At 42.0% G+C, this 22782-nt stretch overlaps 2 protein-coding genes across 5 annotated transcripts in view; both read right to left on the reverse strand.

The window, feature by feature from the left end:
• Positions 1-34: 34 nt before the first annotated feature.
• On the reverse strand, positions 35-20249 carry vill (villin-like). 3 transcript variants are annotated; one of them, XM_080793368.1, is made up of 21 exons: positions 20178-20249; positions 18512-18606; positions 13796-13876; positions 13544-13618; positions 12902-13101; positions 11957-12065; positions 11347-11457; positions 10847-11052; positions 10492-10570; positions 9628-9726; positions 9285-9438; positions 8631-8731; positions 7850-7987; positions 7570-7728; positions 7088-7267; positions 6350-6495; positions 5436-5580; positions 4742-4930; positions 3664-3732; positions 2058-2471; positions 35-1325 (listed from the first exon to the last, which is right to left on the reverse strand). In XM_080793368.1, the coding sequence occupies exons 2-21, from the start codon at positions 18572-18574 to the stop codon at positions 1212-1214; spliced, it is 2832 nt and encodes a 943-aa protein (XP_080649494.1). In that variant the 5' UTR covers positions 18575-18606; positions 20178-20249; the 3' UTR covers positions 35-1211. The 3 variants fall into 3 exon arrangements, with proteins under 3 accessions (XP_080649494.1, XP_080649495.1, XP_080649496.1); XM_080793369.1 differs by lacking the exon at positions 3664-3732; XM_080793370.1 differs by lacking the exons at positions 18512-18606; positions 20178-20249 and adding an exon at positions 16665-16771.
• The window catches only part of ctdspla (CTD (carboxy-terminal domain, RNA polymerase II, polypeptide A) small phosphatase-like a), a 35617-nt gene continuing 32133 nt past the window's right edge, over positions 19299-22782 (reverse strand). The window contains exon 7 of one of the 2 annotated variants that reach the window (XM_080793379.1): positions 19299-20949. In XM_080793379.1, the coding sequence (XP_080649505.1) occupies positions 20824-20949 (126 nt within the window). In that variant the 3' untranslated portion in view covers positions 19299-20823. The remainder of the gene's footprint in view (positions 20950-22782) is intronic. The other variant, XM_080793378.1, reaches the window with a different exon arrangement.

Below are 22782 nucleotides of genomic sequence, written 5' to 3' on the forward strand. Positions count from 1 at the left end.
AAATTGTAATTGCGGAAATGGTGGAAATGGAAATTGCGGAAATGCGGAAATGGTGGAAATGGTAATTGCGGAAATGCGGAAATGGAAATTGCGAAAATGGAAATTGCGGAAATGGAAATTGAGGAAATTGCGGAAATGGAAATTGCGGAAATGGTAATTGCGGAAATTGCTCTTCACTTATAGCTATCTATTTTCAGGTAGATTGTTTTATTTTACTCAGTCAGCCATATCACTACTCATTTTTTTTCATGAAAAAGGTCATAGCTGGGTAATCTATTTTCAGGCAAATTGTGTTTATTGTAGGCAGGCAGGCAGACAGCTACTCATGGACAATTGGACAGGCAGGAAGGCAGACAGCTACTCATAGACAGACAGACAGCTACTCATGGACAATTGGACAGGCAGGAAGGCAGACAGCTACTCATAGACAGACAGACAGACAGCTACTCAGACAATTGGGCAGGCAGGCAGACAGCTACTCATAGACAGACAGACAGCTACTCATGGACAATTGGACAGGCAGGAAGGCAGACAGCTACTCATAGACAGGCAGGCAGACAGCTACTCATAGACAGGCAGGCAGACAGCTACTCATAGACAGGCAGACAGTAAGACAGCTACTCATTGACAGACAGACAAATAACTACTCATGGACAGACAGGCAGGCAGGCAAAGAGCTACTCATGTTATGTTATTATAACAGCTACTCATGTTATGTGCAATAATTTGTGCAGTTATGGAAACAGCTCTTTGTGTTTATGCAAGAAAATGTAACACATTTATTTATTTACATATTGTGTGCATGCACATTGTACTTTGATACATTTTGCGAAAATAAAGCAATTGAAAGAGAGAAGTCAAGTATCATTAATGTCGTAATTTTATCTACTGGCCCCTGGCCCCTTGCCATTTTTGTAATGTGGCCCACAGGTAAATCTATTTGAGTATCCCTAAGCGGTTAAATATTCTTGATTAATTCATAGCAATATGGCTGGCATAGTGTTGGTTGTTTTAAAATAAGACATTTTTAGTGGGACTAATTTCAACCAAATATTTTGGAAAAATGACCTGCTTTGTTGGACATTAAATATACTCCATGGCCTAGACTTGTTATAGCTTTAGTCTGAAGTTTATAAAAAATCATACGATATTATAGGCTTTGGCATATCACAGTATTCCCTCGTGATCCCATTCAAATGTGCTTTTAAGTCTCAGAAAAGTCCCGCCTTTTTCTTCAAGTCGTTCTGCCTCCACCTTGGCAGGCGTTGGAAATCTGAGCGGTTTGTACCGAGCAGGTTCTGAAAGTCCACATCAGAGAGGTGGTCCTGGAAACATGAGAGAGAGGGAATGGTCATAGCCTGACCCCTACAGGTCACTCGTTGCTATTACTGCTGCACACTCAGGATCTTTCTACACAAATGCCTTTTACATTAAATCAGTAGTTCTAAATCTAATACATTTTAAGGTATTTCAGAAATGTTAAAAAATAGCAGATGTACTGCAAGCTTGTAGGTATATCTGCTAGCAAACGCAAAAATCGAAAATGACACGGATGCTTTCCTGGTTTTAATGGGTAATAGCAACAACACTGGCTGTAAAATGGACTTTAAGGACCACCACATTTATATGAATTTAGCTGCAGACCCCCCATCTGAAAAGATATTGTGCCAGGGACCACCATATAAAAGAAGAAATGTGTTCAAAATGTTAAAACCCATAAAAATGTTATAATAGCAGATCCACAAGCTCACAACAAAACACTGTTAATGTGGTAAAACCCCACATGTGTCCCTTTACTTATATGAGAAAGGACATTTCTTGTGTGCTGGCTATTCATTCATTCCCTGTAATTAATCACAATGAAACAACAATAAAATCTGCACACCAGACTGCTGCTCCCACCGTGGGTTTAATTTATTGGCGGTAATGTTTCGAGCCAGGAGACTCTTCCTCAGACCAATACCTTTTTCATGAATCACAATGACGCTCCACAAGTGTAGCCTACCTACAGTATATCTCAGGCTATCGATGTTGCGATAGATCCACCACATGCTCACCTCTCTCCGGGTGGGCTCCACTCCTCGGGGAAGCTCGGCGGGAGTCTTGTCGACAAGGAGCTCCGGGGACAGGAAGCCGCCGGCCTCGTAGCCTCCTGCTGCTGAGGAGGAGGAGGAGGAGGGCGGCGGGGTTCCGGCGGGTGCCGGGGAAAGAGCGGCGTCCTCCGGCGGCGAGGGGGGAAAGGCACCTCCTCCAGCTGAGAGAGACGGCAGCCCGTCGTCACTTGAGGGGGACACGGTGATAGCCGGGCTGGGCTGGGCTCTCTGGGTGGCTGGGCTTGAAGGACTAGAAGGCCTGGGGGACGTGTCCCCCACTCCATGGACCCTGTAGGCTGGAGGAGAGCTGAAGGGACCGCCTGGGGCTCTGTAAGCAGCAGCAGGGTTCTGACTCTGTAGGCCAGTGTTGTTCAGGTCCTATCAGTGGTGGGAAAAGTACTCAGATGTTTTACTACAAAACTGCAATACTGCAGTCCGGAATTCAAAATGTACTTGGGTGAAAGTACAAAATATTGGCATCAAAATGTACTTTACTACGCTATTGCAGAATGTCCTGTTTCACAAGTTTTCAAATGTATAAAAATCATTTGAAAATAGTGTATATGGTTGAAGTGATTAATGTATTTTTTTGTAATAATAATCAAAATCTACAAAGTAGTAACTAAAGTAAAAGTACGATAAAAGTAAAATATTTGAATTTGAGAAGATATCTCAAAATTGTACTTAAGTACAGTACTTGTACTGTACTTTACAGTAAGTAAATGTACTTTACTTTCCACCACTGGGTCCAATAGAGCGCTGCAGTCCCTCCCCCTTTCAGAAAAACGAGTGGCCCAGGAAATGAAACCCCAATGCATTCTCCCATCGGCACTTCTAATATAATTTATTTAAAGACGGTTACGCCGCGGAGAAAGCCAACTCGGATCGTGACAAATCATGACAATGAACACAATGTTTTGGGCCGATCAAATCATTAGAAAGAAGAAAAGAAAGTCAGGAGACAACACTATTTGTTTTGTTTTTCGTCTTATAAATGATTTGATCGGCCCAAGACATTGTGTTCATTGTCATGATTTGTCACGATCCGAGTTGGCTTTGTCCGCGGCGTAACCGTCTTTAAATAAATTATATTAGAAGTGCCGATGGGAGAATGCATTGGGGTTTCATTTCCTGGGCCACTCGTTTTTCTGAAAGGGGGAGGGACTGCGGCGCTCTATACAGGTATATGGCACATGGTGTACATGTGAAAACAGGTGCTTGCGTCACATGGGAGATCTTTCATTGGTGTATCACCCAAGTTGCGCCTAAACCCATTTTTTACTTCACAAAGACTATGCCCAGACCTAACCTTAACCCTAAAGGTAACCTCACAAACACTATGCCTAAACATAACCTTAACCCAACCTCACAGAGGTGCCCAAAGTCCAAACCCTAACCTCAAAACCCCATCCCGACCTGGGCAAAACACCGGGAAGAGAGAGGAGAAATGAAATGACGGATCATTAAGAAGTAATCTCAAGTCCATAAATTTGTGAATTATTGTTTGTTTCATTAGTGACTCATTAGTACTTGGATTGGTGTTAGGGATTAGAGTTAGTCAATCACTTACTACAGTGATCTGTGACAGAGACGATGCATCGCTCAGCTTTTTTTTCATCTCCTCATAGGAGTTGCCTCCCTGTTGAGAAGATAAAAGTCAAGCCACATGTCATGTCATTAGTAAATCATCAGTGACCCCATACAATAAAAAAAACATTTATGTGCAATTATCAACATCTTGCAGTCTTCAAAACCATGTGAGATGCCCCGTTTATGGAGCTAAAATTGCCTCAAAACTATATGCAAATACTGTATGTAAATAGATTTGCACTCTTCCATTTTGATTTGTGAATGTGTGACTAGATTAGCACACACTTGCATTTTGATTTGTGAATGTGTGAATAGATTTGCACACTTTGCAGACCGATTAGATGAAAGTATTCGTAGGATTCTCGTATTGTGCTTTCTAGCATTATGACAAATTTACATGATCACAGGCTTTACAGGCTCGTTTACCCAGATCCCCAATTGGTTGCTATAACAGAATACCATGAATAGTGATTTGAAGTGTGCCTCTTAAGCCCTTAACATGTGGCAACATGGGTGGAAACTGGAAAGTGCTCTAGCGCCCACTTGTGGTACTCAGATGAGATTGTTTTTGATTCAATGGTTCTCAAATGGTTTTGCACTGGCCCCAAATGTTGTTTGCCAGAGATTCATACATTAAATTAACTATGAACGATAACGTGATTATCGTGATATTGCTACATGTTACAATGCTTTTCCAACAATGATTAGAGGAACAATGTTTTTTTTATTTAATTTTTTTTTCTTTCTTTTTGGCCACTTAAAATATTGTGTCTATAATATGACAATATTTTTATTTTAAAAGAAAAATGTAAATGATAGATTTTGAAAGATAGCATACCTACAGTACAAACTCGCAAGGCATCGCAACGTGATGCGTTGTGACCTTGTAGATGTGCTATTTTTGAATAGCCCGAAGGAAGCATAAAATAGGGTTCAAATGGTTAAACTTTATTATGATTTTCTTCCGGGGACCCCCTAGGCTAGAACCTCCTCAAGGAACCCCTTGGGGGTCTCTAGCTGGACCCCACTTTGAGAAGCACATGCTGTGACTGACTCACGCTCCACTTATGAGGGTCCCATGCGCTGAACCAGCCCGTGAAGGTGTACGGCTCGTAGCCTTGTTTGACGGTGATGATGGGCGTGTCGGGGTCGCGGCCCGCCGGGTGAGTCCTCAGGTACTCCAGGGCACTGTTGCTCGCCTCCTTGGTCTCAAGTTCGTTCGCTGAGCGGCCCATCCACAGGAAGATCTGCGGGGGGAAATGTTTTACCACAATTTACAATTTAGGCATTTAGCAGATGCTCTTAATCCAGAGCGATTTGCAGTAAGCAGGGTAAACCTGAGGTAGGCCACTAATACATCAAATGCATAGAGTATCAACCAAGAACCTATCAACAGCCTAAACAATATCAAAACAATCTATAGAGGGTATGCGTGTGACATCATCATCATACCCGGAAGTTATGCGCGAATGGCAAAAAAACTACTTTTCTGGCAGCCCATATACATCCAGTATGTACAACAGAAAAGTCCTATCTGATTGCATTAAACGACATTAAACAGCGTGGAACTCACTTTACCACTCGATCTGCCATTCATTTTATGCATGCGCATTCCCTCTATAATCTGTACATTGAAACCATAGGATGCCAGGTCTACAAAATGAACCTGGCATCTATCCACATATTAGGCTATGTACCATCTACCTATTGGTCTGCCAACCTCCCCCCCATTATGACCCTTTGACCTCTCACCTCCTCCCAGGTGTCCAGCAGCATGACATCGTCCTCGTCCAGGTCAGACTGAGCAAAGTCATCCACCTCTGTCATCCTGAAGCGGCCCGTCTGATTGGAGCATTCAAACAGCCTGGGACTGTGAGGAGGCTCCTCCTTCTGCAGCCTGATATGATGAGCCAGAGGGTGTCAACGTGTGTAACATGTGTGTGTTTCACCTTCGTCCGATAGATGATAGTTTACCATGTAGAAGTAAGACGCGCGTAGCGAACGCAGCTCGTAAATTACAATAACAACACACATACACACACGTTAGACAGAGTATGTGTGGTACACACACACGTTAGTTAGAAAACGAAGCGCTGTTGTGGCAGTCTGACACAGGCACACACACATACACATGTTAGACAGCTAACTGGCACATGCAGCTATGCAGGCTGTTCTGCCTGGCTTCCATAGTAACTGCGCCCTCTGGTGGCGGGTGGTGTCACACCGTGACACACAAACAGACCAACATGTTCTGCCTGGCTTCCATAGTTAGGGCTCAATGCATTCACAATGAAAAAAGGAAAACGACATGCACATCGACCCGAACTTGAGCAGCTAGGTGGCATACTGATGGTTCCAATGCGACAGATGCTTTATAGCACCACAAAAAAAAGCTGTGACGTTTCAAGCTCAATGCTCTTTACAACGCTTTGTAAGCTTGTAGATCTGCTATTTTGAAAAGTGCTTTTAAAATGCATTTTGGAAACTGCGACATTCTGCATGAATACATAATGAATTTGATGGCCTACTTGCCAAGCGCTTGCACTGTTACTCTAGGGAATTTTGAAAACATACTGCATGAGTGTAATTTTTTTTAAACTTTTTCCACCACTGCGCGTGTGTGTGTGTGTGTGTGTGTGTGTGTGTGTGTGTGTGTGTGTGTGTACCTCTTGTCGCTCGCGTAGGGGGCCTTGCCTTCAAGGGCGACCCAGAACTCTGCAGGTTCCTGGCCCTCCATCACCACCTGTTTATCCTGCTTGGAGAGCACCTCAGACATCACCTTACCCATCACCCTCTCATCTCCACTGCAGCCCTACACACACACACACACACACACACACACACACACACACACACACACACACACACACACACACACACACACACACACACACACACACACACACACACACACACACACACACACACACACACACACACACACACACACACACACACACACACACACACACACACACACACACACACACACACACACACACACACACACACTCTTACTTGCTACCACCTTAATGAGGATGTCGAAAGCTATTCTTCATAATTGAATGACACATTTTTCACCGGCAGTGACCCTCCCTCACGGTTCTTTGAGGGGTACCAAATAGACTGTTTGGTTCCATTCGTACACTCCCTGAGTTATGGGAGAGTCCTTGAAATGGCAAAGTTTGATTTACAGTAGATGTGACAGTAAACAGAGAGTCAGTGAGAGAGAGGGGGAGGGTGACATACATCCATACATCCAAGAGTCTTAGGTCAGCCCTAGCCGCCGTGGGGAAGGACTATAGTCTGATTTATGCATGTGCTCTCTTACCAGGTGTGTGCATGCTTTGATAAATGACAGCAACTCGTATTCATGATGTTACACAAGCGCGTATAAAACATACCTTTCCATACCACAGGTAGCACAGGCGGTCGGTCTTCAACAGGAACACATCGTTGGTATTGAGAGAGGAAGCTCTAGCTTGTACCTCGGTGGCTTTGGTGTTGATCTCACTGGTTCCTCTCACTTGGAACAGTCGTGGACCGCTGTCAGGGATGACCACCCCAGGTCTGCCCGTACCTCCCTGGAAGCAAGCCATTGCACACTTTATGGAGGCAGAACACAATCCAAGTACAAATACATACATAATTATAATCAACACTATGAATTTACTGCTGAACTTGTGCTTCATGCTTCATTATAATATAATGAAGCATGAAGCAATATTATTGTCTAACAATTCTGTTAAAGACAATCAATCAATCACGAGAAGAAATCATTATCACTCCAAATACACAAACCCAGTAGACATCGACGGTACTCGTTACAATTTGAATTAGAATGTCTATAGGGCCACAAATATATTGTGCCAATGACACATCTCACCTCAAATATAATGAGCTTGCCCTGAAATATGGCCAGAAAATGGCGAGGCTCCTTTCCCATGATCACCCGGACCTGGACAGGAGCTCCGTTGTACTTGTTATCAACGTCGACGGCCTGGTAAGCACATGCTGTGATCTCATCCTGAGTGGCATGGCGTCCCTATGTCACAGTAAAGCCACAAGTAAAGACTGATATAAGCTGATATATCCAGTCGTCGACAGCAGAGCTTTAAAGCGAAGATGACATTTAAACGTCGTTCAAGTATTTGGGATCAACCCACCTGCCACATGTACAGTATGTATTGCGGCCGGTTTGATCTCTGATACGTGTACAGCACCAAGTAGCAGTCTCCGCCGTAGAACTGTCCATAGGTGCTAGGGTTCACTGCACTCAGCTCCACGTTCTCAATCCTCCACACCTGGCACGAGATAGGTGACAGAACATTATAAGATCTCTGTTTGTGAGTGCAGGGAAAACGTGTTAGGGGTGGGTCAGGACGATCGCTGTCTAGGGTAGGGAGTGTAACCAAAAATATTAGAAACAGCTGAATAAAAATTTTAGACTGAAATTCTCTTTCTCTGTTTTCTTTTCCCAAGTGACAATTAAAACACAAACCCCTGACCGAAGGGAAGAAAGAAAGAAAAACAATAACTTAACTAAACCTACCTACCTAAACTAATTAAACATGAGAAAACTAATGGAATTGGATAAAACAAATACTAAACACCCCTACAGTATGTACCTTTTCTGCACACAAATCTGAACGCAGACAGACACTAGATTATGGATATCGTTGCTGTCGGGCAGAAACCTTCTATATCCATATTCTAACATTTTGTGTTTTTTCTCGTATCAGCTTTATTGTCACTTCACAGGTTTACAGAAGTAAAAAAAATATATAGTTTTTTGTTATGATATCTATGGACGTTAGTTAAGGTGCGAGAAAAACACACAAAAATGAAGTCGTACATGGGATTGTTATAGATGGGATTATTATTATCGGCCCATGGCCCCTAGGTTTCATGATCAAGTTTTCATGGTATGTGCGTTTGTTCGCTGACCTGAACCTCTCCAGAAGCATCGTCCACCATGCGCTGCTGTGCAGCCAGTTCAGGACGTGCATGGAGCTCCATCACATCGAACTTCACCTGGTCCAGCTTGGCTGCAGGGAGCACGACGGCAATTACCAAGTGTAATAGCATGCAAAAGTCAAACTCAATCACACCTGGGTAAACAGTGCTTGCAAATCATTCTTTGTGCTCTGTGTCATGGTGTTTGTTTTAACCTGCTTAGTGTACCGGAAGGGTGGGGTTTGCCACATAAGACATTGCAGTGAGTGCCAAGACGTTAAGGACACGTAGGCTACCACAGGAAAAGTAGGCCTATGTGAAACACTATTTGGAGGGGAACTTTGTCGATATTTAACGTGGTCATTCCATTGTGAGAATGTGAAAATCTGACAAATCTCAGGGGTTTCTCAGGGTTTGCATGTTTTATGTCGGCTGGCTTACATTTTCTTGACAGCAGGATTCACAATATGTACACATTATGTTCCCCTTTACAGTGCTTTTGTCTGACTTACAATCTGAGAACTGCACCATACGGTACTGTACAGTAGAGTACGGTCCCTATTGTTTGAAAATACTACCAGATTCAACTCTGAATCAAACATGTTTTAAATGTCTAATTACTGAGAATAATAGGAGGACTTTTACCTATATTTCCAACACTGTAAGCACTGCCCAGGCCCTGCGTTTGGTATTTCTCTTTCCAGGACTTGAACAGGTGCTTAAACATGGCTGACTCTCCTCCTTCACTCATAACTTCCACGTTGGTGTTGGACGGGTAATTCTTGGCCTTGATAAAGCCCTTGAAGAAAATGAACGATGGCGTGGGGAAGGTGGGCATGTAAAATATTAAACAATGCCCATGAAAACGTGCATGGTTTACGGTATTAAATAAACAAATACAAAATAAATAATGAACTTTGGTACACGCAAAATGTACCTATAATAAAAATGATGTGATATATTTCTGCTTTACAGTCATGCTACTCACCACAGCCCTGCTCAGGGCAGACCTTCGTTCATCCTTAGAGGCCAGCTTGCCCTTCCAGACCAGCACACTGGAACCTCCTTGGTCAACTATGTAACAGTCCTGCCAGAGAGGGAACCGTGGGAGGAAACAAACCGTTGATGGAATGATTACGAATGTATTCATACATTTTCCCATTATTGTTTTCTGCAAATAACCGGCACCAGAAAATTGCCAAGCCTTAATAATCCTCTCGAGCCTTAATAATCCTCTCGAGGACTGATAATGATGCATCTTTTTTTATTTTGCTAGAAGGTTAATATTAATGGGACCATCATTATACTTGAATCTGTACAACATGAGCACACAATGTTCTTTTTCAGCGTTTCTAGTGTGTGAGTGCTGATTCATGGTGGGTGAGTGCTCCTCATTCACAACCCTGCCCAGATACATATCATTCTGGAAATCTTCTAGTCACAAGCATGCTTATTTAACCCTTTAGGCCAGTGGTTCTCAACCTGTGGGATTTGGGACCACCAGGGGGGTCCCCAGATGATTTTAGGGGGGTGCCCAGATGACAATCCATGTGACAATTTAAGGACTTACAAGACCATTACTGCACCAAACGCTATACACTAAACTGGTCAAACAATTTGTCAAATAATATAAGAAAGTTACATTCTGAAAATAGACAATCTACATGACTCAACTCCTACAATTTGCGGCCTGAAAAGGTTGAGAACCACTGCTTTAGTGCTTTAGGCCACCACTGCCACTGACTATGAGATGCACATAACAAACGTTATACCTTACTCTGAGAACAATTCGGTGAGTTAAAGTTGAATTCACACTTTGGGAAACAATGAGTTGAACCATATGAGACCTTACCGAGGACTGCAGTAAGTCTTGAGTTAGTGGCTGGGTGGCCACTTCCTGAACCACCAGCTTCCCACTATTATCTGACACACTGATGAGAGAGGACAAAATGGATTACAAAATACAATACAAATACAGTACAGTCCACATTCCAGTGTAAGTTAACTGTGGAGATAGGAATTTCTATGTATATGGTATGATTTGGAAAATGGTTGTCAGTAATGTCAAGTATACTGTGAGTTGTAGGCAATGTAAACATGCCAGCATGCTGATATGATCTTTTTTTTTTCACTTAAAGGTAGAGTAAGTGATTTTTTTTGACCCCCAGGGGTTAACTGGGGACAGGGAGGAGAGATTGAACTCTTACTGGTAGAGCCTGACGTTGGCGTTTTGAAGCAGGTCTGGTTTATCGTCAGGAATGGCCTCCTTCAGCTGGCCCGTCCTCTGACCCAGCACAGCTCTCAGGATCTTCATCAGCTCCGGAGAGTCTTCCTCATCCCCTCCCTCCACCACTCCGATCTGAGCGCGGCCACCACGCTCCCTGTCTCGGATGTCCTGTGCCAACAGCACTGCCTGTGGAGGGAGAAGAGAAGAGAAGAGAAGAGAAGAGAAGAGAAGAGAAGAGAAGAGAAGAGAAGAGAAGAGAAGAGAAGAGAAGAGAAGAGAAGAGAAGAGAAGAGAAGAGAAGAGAAGAGAAGAGAAACCCGGGAAAGCATCTATGTCATTTTAGATTTTATAGGTCTATATAGCAACGTTTTTCAGATTTTTTTTTCTCAAACAAATAGCAGATGTTCAATCTCACAGTACGTCACTTCATGGCTTCATATTGGCTATATAAAATCTGACTTTGATCCTGGACTAAAATACCTTGAGTTTCTCCCTCCTGTTACTCTGTGGACCGTTCCACTGTACAATGACCTTTCCCATGTCCAGCAGGAAGATATCTCCACCGTTAAAGCTATTCCAAGACACCTCCACCTGCGCACACACACACGCACACACACACACACACACACACACACACACACACACACACTATCTGAGGAAATTCACAGCTAGCGCAAGAGATACAAAAACAAATACAACAACACATAACATGTGTGCATTGCCTTGTGAGGTGGTGGAGAGCCTATAATCAGCCCACAGTGAGTGGGAGTAAGACAGACAGACAAACAGCATGACTGTACATTCCAGTACAGTTTGTGCAGTGGTGGAAAGTACCTTTATTCAAGACGTGTAGCTTGGAGGTACTTATCAATGTTGATACGCTAAAATACCATTTCAAATAGCCGATCTACCAGCTCTCACCGTGAGCACCTCGTAAGCTCTTACTTTTTATTATTTATTATAATTAGTCATTTTGTGGGTGAACTAGTATATTCTAATGTACCTTTGCACTTCTGCATAAATTGTTAAAACATTTAGTAATTTTTAAATTGGGAATGGGATATTGCTCCGTGCGTGCGTGCGTGCGTACCTCTGTGGCCGTCACATGCTTCCGTCCTTTGACGTGCAGCAGCCGCAGAATGTTGTACATGTTGGTCTGGACATGATGGAAACCAGAGGCCACCCCGCCCTTCTTGTAGCTGAGCAGGGAGAGGCCAGGTACACGCGTCAGGGTCATCATCACCCACCCGCCACACATTAAATCAGTGGTGGAAAGTACTTTTTCTCTACTCGAGTAGAATTTACAATTTTGAGGTACTTTTTACGCTACTATTATTTGAAAACTGTAGGTACTAGTTACAAAACCACTTCAGCTAATCTAAACTTTGGCTCTTTGATCTGCTATTTTCAAAATATTTTTTTTTAAATACATTTACTTTTGTACTTTTTCCACCACTGGATTACAATACCAAGCACCAGACATATTAGGTCATATTTGTAGCAGTATCAATTGTAAAACAAGTTAGTTAACTTGTTAATCTGTTTTCTGGTCTTGAAAGTTGAAATTAGTTTTCTGGTCTTTTCTGGTCTTGAAAGTTGAATCAACATCATCATCATTTGGAAACAAATATATCGAAAAATGAATGGGATGGGTTTTTCTGGTCAAGAAACAGAACGTAATTTCTCTCCTTTTTAACTTTTAGAGTAGCCAATAATGTTTTACCCCTTTTTTCTCCCAATTTAGTTGTTACGCCAATTGATTCCTCCTCACACACAGTGTGGTCAGGTCACTGCTGTTGTATCGTACTGACTCACCTGCCAGGGAGGAGCCCCCACCGGGAGGACGTAGGGCCTTTGTCCTACTCCTCCCGCGCAACACTCCCTGCTGGCAGGTGCCGCCCGCCCGAGCCCTTATATACATAAGAGGATTATGCAATGACCAATATCACCGCCCCCGCCCGGCTTCCCTCCCACGGTGGATTCAAACCCATAACCTCTGTGGTGATGGGTAGGGATCTCTCCTTTTTGAACTTACACAATGCCACTTTTGAAGTAGCTCCTGAAACGGGGCGACTCGCTGCCCTGCACCTCTCTGTGCTGGATGGGACTGCCGCCCAAGTACTCATCCAGCTGGGTGACATAGATGGCCGCCGCTCCCTGCTCGTCCTGAGAGGAGCCGTTCCCTATCCAGTAGTGAAGGTCCACCGTCTGGGCCGAGTTCCTGTTCTGGCTTATCTAGAGAGGGACAACGTCTCAGCCTTGAATGGGCTCTAATATGCACACAAAATTACTCTTCCTTACTTCCGGGCCCCTTCACAGGTGTTACCTTACGGACGATACTAATTAAGGCTCTGTTCCATTTAGTGTACAGTGGTTCTCAAACCTTTTCATTTCAAGGACCCCAGCCATAACTCTGAGAGTGTACAAATACATTTATCCCATTACAATTCAAAATGTAGGTCTGTAGGACTCCACATACCATCATAAACAAATAGCCCAAATATACAGCAAATAATATTAACATAAAAATATAAATATAAAAATGTCTCCAGTGCTGTTGTCTATTTGTGGTGGTGGAGCTATCCATTTGTTTAGTATCAGTGACTGGGGCTTCAATGCGGAGAGTCTATAACATCAGCGTGTTCTCCCCGGGGAAATCAACCAGGACTTTACTCACATAAAGCACGATGTAGCAATCCCCCTCAAAGAAGTTGCCAAAGCCCTGGGCTGGAACAGGCACCATCTTCATGTTCTGAATGAAAACAACAACGAGACAATGAAACAACGCCAAGCAATCCAATTAAAGCTAAAAGAGATGATGTGCCACCTATGTGAACCTCCACAACACATGGTGTTCTCATTAGTGTGACCAATTAAAGAGGGCATGCACATTTTGTGACTGCGTGCTTTGCTTTGTTCGTTGACTCACATTGATGGTCCATATCTGCAGGCCTGGCTGTCGCCTGACACTGGCAAAGGCATCTGGAGTTTCATCTGCCATTCTGTTCAGCTGAAACATGCACACAACGCAACGCAACACAACGCAACGCAACACAACACACACACAAGCATTGTGATAGTTAAAGGACATCTTGGCATCTTTTACTTTCTCTAATAACAACCTCAAACATGAACCTTGGTAGAATTTCTTTTAAGTTGTCCTTTGTGAACATTGCTTGTGCACATTATATTCCGGTACGCAAAGTTGTAGGGAGAAAAATATACTATTATACGATTATAAGATAGGCCTATGCAATGTGCATAATTCACACACAGAGGCCTAATAGGAGGCTCTCATTTCTGCACGACTGTCCCTAAATTGTCACATAAACTCACTTTCAAGCACACGTATATAATTTTATACATTAAACTTCCCTCAAGTCTGAAAAAAGGGGAAATGTTGAATGCTGTAGAATTCTGACAATCACGCATCCCCACATCATTCGTCTTTATCACCAGCTATGGCTTTTCATCAGAAGCAGATGGCTCAGAGATGACACGTGCACCGCCTCAAAAGACGGGGGAAACTCCTACAGGGACACACCTCTAATCCGGCTAACGAGTGTCAGCATGCCACTATAGCAACAAACAAACAAGCTCCGCAATCGGTGGCGCTTAACTCCCTCTTATGTGTCACACTGTCAGATACAACTGTGCCGATAAGCAAATCCAGTGTGCCACTCACTGTGCAAACAACACACGCTCAGTGGTGAAACACGGCATGGAAAATAGGCTTGCAACATGATCTGAATGAGAATACAGGAGTTAATCCTGTATGTACTGTATGTTGTAATGTATGTATGGGACAATTCCACAATGCACTTTAAGGTCTGTTGAATTTGTGATCAAAGCACTGTGACTAGATTTATGATCGTACTGATCATACCGTCATAAAAGACTAAACAATTTCAGATTACTAAATAAGACTAAAACTAATTGGTGTTATTCAAAAGACTAAGACTAATTCAGAATTTGCTGTAACAATTAACACTGCATCACAGTATACAGTAAGTAAGTAATACATCTGCATTGCAGCCATATTTCATGGCAGTTAGGTACCGTAGGCCTATTGCATTGGTTATTAAAGTGGGGTCTGTGAGGAGGGGGGACCCCAGCAAAATGCTGAAAATATGATGATATGATGCCCAAAAGATTAGCCCAATGACAAGGCTATTCAGATCAGAGGTTTCACACTTACAGTATATGCATATGCACCTACAGTATATGCATAGTTGAATGTTAAATCTAACAAACAGCTGCTCTTATGGTGTTCCCTGGCAGACAAATGTTTGAGAACCACCGCTAAAATAATAATAATCTTTATTGTCCCGAAGGATATTCATCTTCACAGGTGTACTGGTCTGATGTACTGGTCTGTATGATCACGCAGTACATCATTTATATTACAAATGATTTGTCATCGATCATAGAAAATCTAAATGGCTGCCAGAGGTTGATTGATGGAGGTGGTGTGAGGTGAGATTGGCTCTACCAGGATGTAAAACCACACCCCGCAGTTTAGTAGCTAACTCCACACACTGGGGATTTGTCAGTGCACTCAGTACTGGCATCCAAAACTATCAGATAAAAGGGTTGACTCAAAGAGCAAATAAAAGCGACAACAATCAAATAATTGAGGGCTTGAGCTGACAAGGAAATTATGACTGAGAGAGGGGCGGGGCGGGGGGGGGGGTGAATACAGTACAGTCAATATCACAAATTGAAATGCTACATTACATACCCCAAACTAAGTTGTGAAAGATTTTTCAGAGAGCTCCTATACCTACTGCAACGAATCCATTCATGGATTTCAACAATCTACTGTCATTTGGCCAGAGAATTGGGGCGTGACTATTAAACATCAATATAAAAAATGACATAAAATGCTTTCATTGTCCCATCATGCTGTTAGACACTTTACGTCTCACGGGTTTGACAGTGCATAACCAAATCAACCTATTGTTGTGTAGCTTATTGAAAAACACAATCAATCCACGATTTAGCTAGGCTGACTAAACTACATAATCTATTTCAGGTTAAGGTGAATGGCAGGTGGCAGGAGACGGATTATAATGGCATCTTCTTTGTGACCAAAATGTCAATCATTTTACTTTTGCAAATAAACTGACAAAATGTGGATGTGGACGGGAATGATACATCTCACAAGAGCAATAATAATAAGGCATCAGCAACTTCAAGCAAATAATTTGTGAAGAAATATCAACATTGGACTCCCTCTTCTTTCAACCGTCCAGCCATTACTCTGGCAGGAAAGACTGGTTTCACATCACTTTGTCTGCAGTCTCTCCACTGACTACACAATGAGCCCCATGAATACAGTAAACGTACCTACTGTACATGTATTCTGCTCCAGCTCATAAAGCATGATACAGTAACACTGTAGTAACAAAATACTTATTTTCTATCAATTACACACCCTGTGAAGGCTTGAATGGATGGACATTTTTAGTTTTTGTCGCATTCCTAAAGCCAAAAATTCGATGACCGGGTCATTGGTCAGTAGGAGACTCAGTAGCAGACTGTCGGTCATCATCTTATTGGCTTCGGAATGTGACAAAAACAAGAAAGATTCTCCATAAATTCAAGGCTTCATGGAGTGTGTAATTGATAGAAAGTAAGTTATTTAGATATTTTAATATGCAGTGAACATAATATACTGTATATTATTATATATAATATACATAACAAAAATGATCCTCTAAAAAAATACACAAATAAGTGGAATTTGATTACCTCAAATGTAAAGTTATTCACAGTGCCACCATGGATCATCTTACCTTGTGCAAGTTTGCTGTCTGGGATTCTCTTGTAGCCGTGGATAATGTAATGAGGATAATAAAGAATTGGCTGCTCTTACTATTGCTTGCTCGACTGTGTGTGTGTGTGTGTGTGTGTGTGTGTGTGTGTGTGTGTGTGTGTGTGTGTGTGTGTGTGTGTGTGTGTGTGTGTGTGTGTGTGTGTGTGTGTGTGTGTGTGTGTGTGCGTGCGTGCGTGTGTGTGGAGCTGAGGGGGTTGGGTGTATTATTTGACTCTCCACCCAGGTCTAGAAACACACCTGCACTTCCCTCGGTCTCTTTGCTAACAATACCACAAAGTCAGCAACTCTCTCCCACACACACGGTTTCCCAAATGACTCGGTCAATAAAGAAACCCTACACCGATTAAGTTCAATACCTCTGAAGCGTGACACACGTTTCTGGGCACATCAAACATTCAGGATCTTTGTGAAAAGCATCTACACATTTGATTTCCTGGCCTCAAAACTGTACATGAGCCAATTTGAATCCAGGTTATCTCCGTGTACAGCTGCATGTGTGCCTGTGTGTGTGTGTGGCTGTGGATGTCAATGAGTAATGTTATGTACTGCAATAGACTGATCAGTCCCAAATCTTTACATTTTGGCCTATAATTCTTGAATTGAACTGTAGCCTACTGTATGTCATACAATCAAAAATAATTTCCACCTGGACAGTGGTGTAAAGTAAGTAGATTTACTGTAAGTAGATTTACTTTAGTACTGTAGTAGGGGGGGGGAGGGACACGGGTGTGATTTTTTTACTTTACCTAAGCATTTCCAATTTTCAGTACTACCCTCTCAGAGGCAAATAGCCTATTGTACTTTTCTCCACTACAATTTGAAAACTTTAGTTACTAGTAGATTTTTGAATTCCTTTAACTTGTAACAGAGTATTTCTACATACTGCAGTATTGATACTTTTACTTGAAATGTGACTATTTCTTCCCCCACCCAACCACTGCCCCTGGATTCCTTGCCATTCCCATGATGCAAATCCCTATAATCCACACAACAATTTCCATAAGATTTTCTTCAAACACACATGTTGCAACTACTACATATTTATTTATTTTATCAAAACCTAGCTAACTAAACACCAGCAGACCTTAGTTTAGAGACACCTCCAATGGTTCTAGCACCATTTCAAAGGTAGACATAATGAGCCAAAGAACCACTTATGGTGCTATTTGGCACCAATTTTGTTTAGTCTATACAGTCTAGTAACCACTGTTTGGTCATTGTTGTGACAAACAGTAATGTACGGTAGATGTGGAACAAATCCAGACTAATTATGAACAATTATTGTGATATGAATACCCTAGGCACACTTTCATCAGGCTACTGTAAGTAAAACAGAGTGAATCAGACAGATTTAGCTGAAATCCAATAATTGTATGAAGAATATAATTAAATCACCGTAGGCTATATATTGTAAATAATGCATTATGTGTGAATCATGAATCAATAGCACAAATAGCTCTAATTAATCCTCCGTTAAGATGAGGATTAGAGTAATGCAAATTAAAAATACATTACTCATCAGGTCCTGAGGCGAAAACATCTGATGGGGATCATTAAGTAAAGTGAAACCTTAAGGTTTTTCTCTACAGGTTTATAATGTTTTTTTTAGGCAGAGCTGATAAACTATTTGTCTTCATCAACAGATCATTAGGCTCCCTGTCTCTCTCTCCCTGTTTCATGTCATATACTCTCTACTGTCTGTAATCTGAATAAAGCCCCAAATATATCTTTATAAAAACAACAAGCCACTCTGACCTACTTACTTATATAATCACAGTTAAATGTAAAACTCCAAATTGTTCTTACCTTAAGCCAAGGGTTTGCATGTTTGGATTTGATTCCGGAGCTCCTCATCATCATCATCATCATCAAAGCACGGTCATCTTAACAATTCAATACTCCTAAATCCAAGCATATTTCAATTGAAAGTAAAATATTAAGTGTGCAAAGAAAATAACTCCAGAGGGACTTGACCAGCATGTTTTTCTGTAAAGCTGCTTATAAATATTGGTAGTTACGGGTTGCTTTTTTTCGTCATCTGGCCTATAGTAGCTTCTTTTCATATATTGGTTGCTTATTTCTCGCAAAATCTGGCAACACCGATCACTATGCAAGTGGCCTACACTACAGGTTCACATCAATATATGAACAAAGCCTTCCCTCCTTGGTTGCACATTAACTAGTTTATAGCAAAATTATTAATTCACTTGAACATTGTCAGAGAACTCTCAGCATTACATTGAAAATGTCCAAAGTCCATTTGGTTCTGCACCAACATAAACACATACTTTGAACAATAGTATGTGTCTTGAGATATTTGTTAAAATATCTCAGACAATGCCAATCAATGATTCTTTCAGGATTGTCTTTGCCTTGATCTTCAGAAGTTCACTCAAAGCCTCACTATGTCTACTTTTTTTTATGAATAAAATGTAATTTTATTAACCAGTAAGACGCCTGAGGGCCTGAGGTCGAGATTCAATTCATCCAAATGGTAAAACATTCAGTACTTGAGCAGGAAAGTGGGTTAAGGAAAGTTACAGTGCTGCTTTAAGTAATAATAATCTGAATGTATTTAAGATAAATCCCTTTAAATCTGCAGGTCAGCTGATACAGTATGATGATATTACAAGGTACAGGCGGCGGTGTGCAAACTTGCAACTTTAATAACGTTATACAGTACGATTTCAACAGCATTCTTTACAGTTCACCCAACGCCCTTTCCCCAATAAATATAATTTCATCTAATCTATGCTAATCATTATAGAGTTTCCATACCTTTTTTTTGGAGGGGGGGAGACGACATTGATACCATTATAAGGATATTTGATGATATAAGGAGGCCAAATCGTCCTGAATAAAGTGTACGTTTTCAATGTATCAAATTGTTATTAATTTACAGCTATTGTAGAAAGGATGTCATGTGGAGCCATTAGATGCTTCAGTAAATGTCATCATTTTATATTAATTGAACTCAAAGGCAAAAGCAAGGAGTTCTCAGATTACAGCAAGCTACTTCGATTAATAGTTATACATGGCAATTATCCTCTTCAATTCCCTTTACTTAAGTGGCAAATTTAAACTATACTTCTGGGGTTTTGAGTAAATATGCAGCATAAACACATCTACCCCATTACCAACAAAACAAAATATACACAGTAATGAAGGCACTTCATCCTGTAAGATAAGGTAAATCACAGTTGTTTTGAATGAACGGTTAGCGAGAAAAGACAGCCTGCATAGCACAGATAAACATAAGGTTTCCAACTATTGCCGGCCACCTCACACTCCAAGAACTCTGTTTTTGTTGTTGTGTATATTATTACATTTTTTGGTAACTAAAAATATTACATGACAGGATAATTAAACCCCCTCTCTTTCGTAGAAAAATGTTGTATATGTATAAACATATAGTATTTACATACAGTAATACAATGGAATCTCTTGCCAGTGGGAGAACGAAGACCTGTACCTGGACAATGAACAACATCTGTGGACATGTGTCGTCATCCAGTGGTTCTCAAAGTTGGGGTCCTCCGGGTTCCTTGATGGGGTTCCAAATGGACACTTACAGGTCTGTAACTCAGAGCGTGAGAGTTTGCTCTCTGAGCGTGTAGAAAAACTCCTGCACACTGTATTCACATGTAAAACAAAAAATAGAAAAAAGAAAATGAATCCTTTTTTCTTGGTTTTTTTTAACATATGAAGAAAGTGTGCAGGAGATTTTCTTTCAGTATGTTGCGGTTCCTCTTTTGATCTTCTCCTACACACCTGTCGCCTTTGTAGGTGTGCAAAAGACTTGCTTTTTATTAACTCGGAGTGTGTACAAATGGAACCAAATCGACCCATAAGGGTCCATTTGGTTCCATTTGTCCTTGAAATAATTAAAACAAAGATTGAGAACCACATATTCCATAGTCCATAAAAGTATACTCTCTTAATTAGGATCTGTGTGAGCCCAACGTTCTCCGTCTTTCCTGCTGGCGGTCTCTGTGGTCAACTCCCGTTGGAGAGTTGGAGGGCAGGGCCGCGGGCCAGGGGCCCTATGCTGGGCCAGGGCCCGCTTAGGTGGACCAGGAGCCAGGTAGCAGACAGTGCCTGGCTAGAGGTAGTGTCTGCTACCTGGCCCTTAGAGTCTGTAATCCATTGATAATGTCCTCCTCCGTACTGAGACCCTCAAACAGTGGGATCAAGTCCAGCAGCTCAGTGTCTGTCATGTCGTCAAACCACGACTGTACCGGGACCTGTGGAGGGAGAGAATTGGTCAGCTCAAGTTAACAGAGCGGTTACTGTATGTGCTAGGGATCCATCCATGCATATTTTTTGTCCTTAGAGAAGTACCTAAGCGGTACCGTTTGACTCCGAGGAAGACGGTAGATACAAACCAAAACGTCAGTCACCCCTGCAAAAATAATGAATACATGCAGACCAGTCGAGTACTCCAGTATTTTATTTGGGTGGTCTCTCCTGAAGTGCCCAGGGTGTTATTCTCTCTGAAGAGGAGTGCTCCTTTTTGTTCTTTTAAAGACCTAACCTGGCTTTTTTTCTCATGGTGTTTCGCCCAATCAGGAGGTCAAAATGGTGTTGTCCTGTAATTACAATCAGGTGCAAGTGGAGGAATGTGCCACTAGGGGAATCCATATTCATATTAGGGTTTTCGTTTGACTCGGTAGCTTGACTTGAAAACGTTTAAGGATTTAGATTAGAAGACATTTGTACAATTGGCCTCATGTCTTAATGGGTTAAATCATTACAAGGCAGAGGTGCCAACAACAGTAATAATGAATGTCATTTTTGCAGCGCTTTTCCATGTGCTCAAAGCACTTTACAATGATTCATTCATTCATACATTGGGACAGTGAGGACAACAACGAGCGCTCCTCATAACTTGCCATGGGAAAAACTAAATTGGAACGGTAATACATCCATGGAACAGCATGGTTGCTGTAAATATTAAAATGTTGGCATGGTGATATTCTCTGATACACAGCCCGCTCCTCAGCCTTGGGACATCGTCTGTGTTAGTTTTTTTTTTTTACATTTCTCTTCTGTTCCTGTTTCCTGTTGGTTTGGGCGTTTAGTCATGTTGTCAGTTTCTGTAGCTTATTGTAGTTCTGCGTTAGTCTGTAGTTCCACAGGTGTTTTGTATCTTACTGAGAAATAGCTGAGTCACAAAATCATGACGAACTGGCTATTTTCAACGTTTTTGAAGGTTTTAGATTAAAACATAAATCACCCTGTTAGTGGTGCTATAAAAGGCCAATGTGAAAAGGGTGGGATTTATTCCTCAGCCTAGTAGGAAAGTGCGTGAAGACATTCTGGTAAATTGCACGCTGCGTTCATGATTTGACGCCAATCCTGCAAACTTTGGAAGCCAATGTTAGCCAATTAGGATGGCATTTGAAATATCGACAGAACCGTCTTGCGCACATGACTAGAGATACTGTGTAATAATTTTCGGACATAATCTGGAGTAAAATGTGTTTTACAAAAGTCAGCCTCCCGGTGGCGCTATAAAAGGCAGATGTGAAAAATGCAGGTCAAAGGTTTGTCCTTGGCCTCTAGTCTAGGGAGTGTGCAAGCAACGCTTCACACAGATCAGTGCAGTTATAGGTAAAAATGTGAAAATCTGCCTCATGCTAGCGCTACAACAGGCCATTCTGGAAGATTTGGGGCAAAGGTTCGTTGTTGGCACCCAGGGAGTGTTGGTGCAGAGTTTGGCATCGCCCGGGTTAATCAATCTCGCACGCACGCACGCACGCACACAATGCACACACGCACACACACACACACACACACACACACGAATAATGATGATAAGGAAGCGCTTCAATGACCTGAGTGACATTCCCCCCCCCCCCTCCCCAATGAAAAGAAAAATACGAACACAGCACAGAAAACACTGCTGCTAGCCTTGACCCCGTTACTAAAACAATGCTCCTGTTCTATAATCCATTGCTGTCAGCATCAGAGCTACACAGTTGACATACTTCCGTTCGAGGAACAGTGTGTTTTGTGTGTGTGTGCGTGTGCGTGTGCGTGTGTGTGTGTGTGTGAGAGAGAGAGAGAGAGACACA

Source organism: Protomyctophum bolini, assembly GCF_963924005.1.
Source record: "Protomyctophum bolini genome assembly, chromosome: 21".
Taxonomy (NCBI): Eukaryota; Metazoa; Chordata; class Actinopteri; order Myctophiformes; family Myctophidae; genus Protomyctophum; species Protomyctophum bolini.

What these genes read in the sequence shown, in the direction of transcription:
- vill (XM_080793368.1), bottom strand. Translation starts at nt 18,574, where the DNA reads ATGATGATGATGATGATGAGGAGCTCCGGAATCAAATCCAAACATGCA. An exon ending in ACAGGAGGGAGAAACTCAAG is followed by an intron (nt 11,053 to 11,346) that starts GTATTTTAGTCC and finishes CTCCCTCCACAG; the next exon opens with GCAGTGCTGTTGGCACAGGA. An exon ending in ATGCTTCTGGAGAGGTTCAG is followed by an intron (nt 7,988 to 8,630) that starts GTCAGCGAACAA and finishes ATCTCGTGCCAG; the next exon opens with GTGTGGAGGATTGAGAACGT.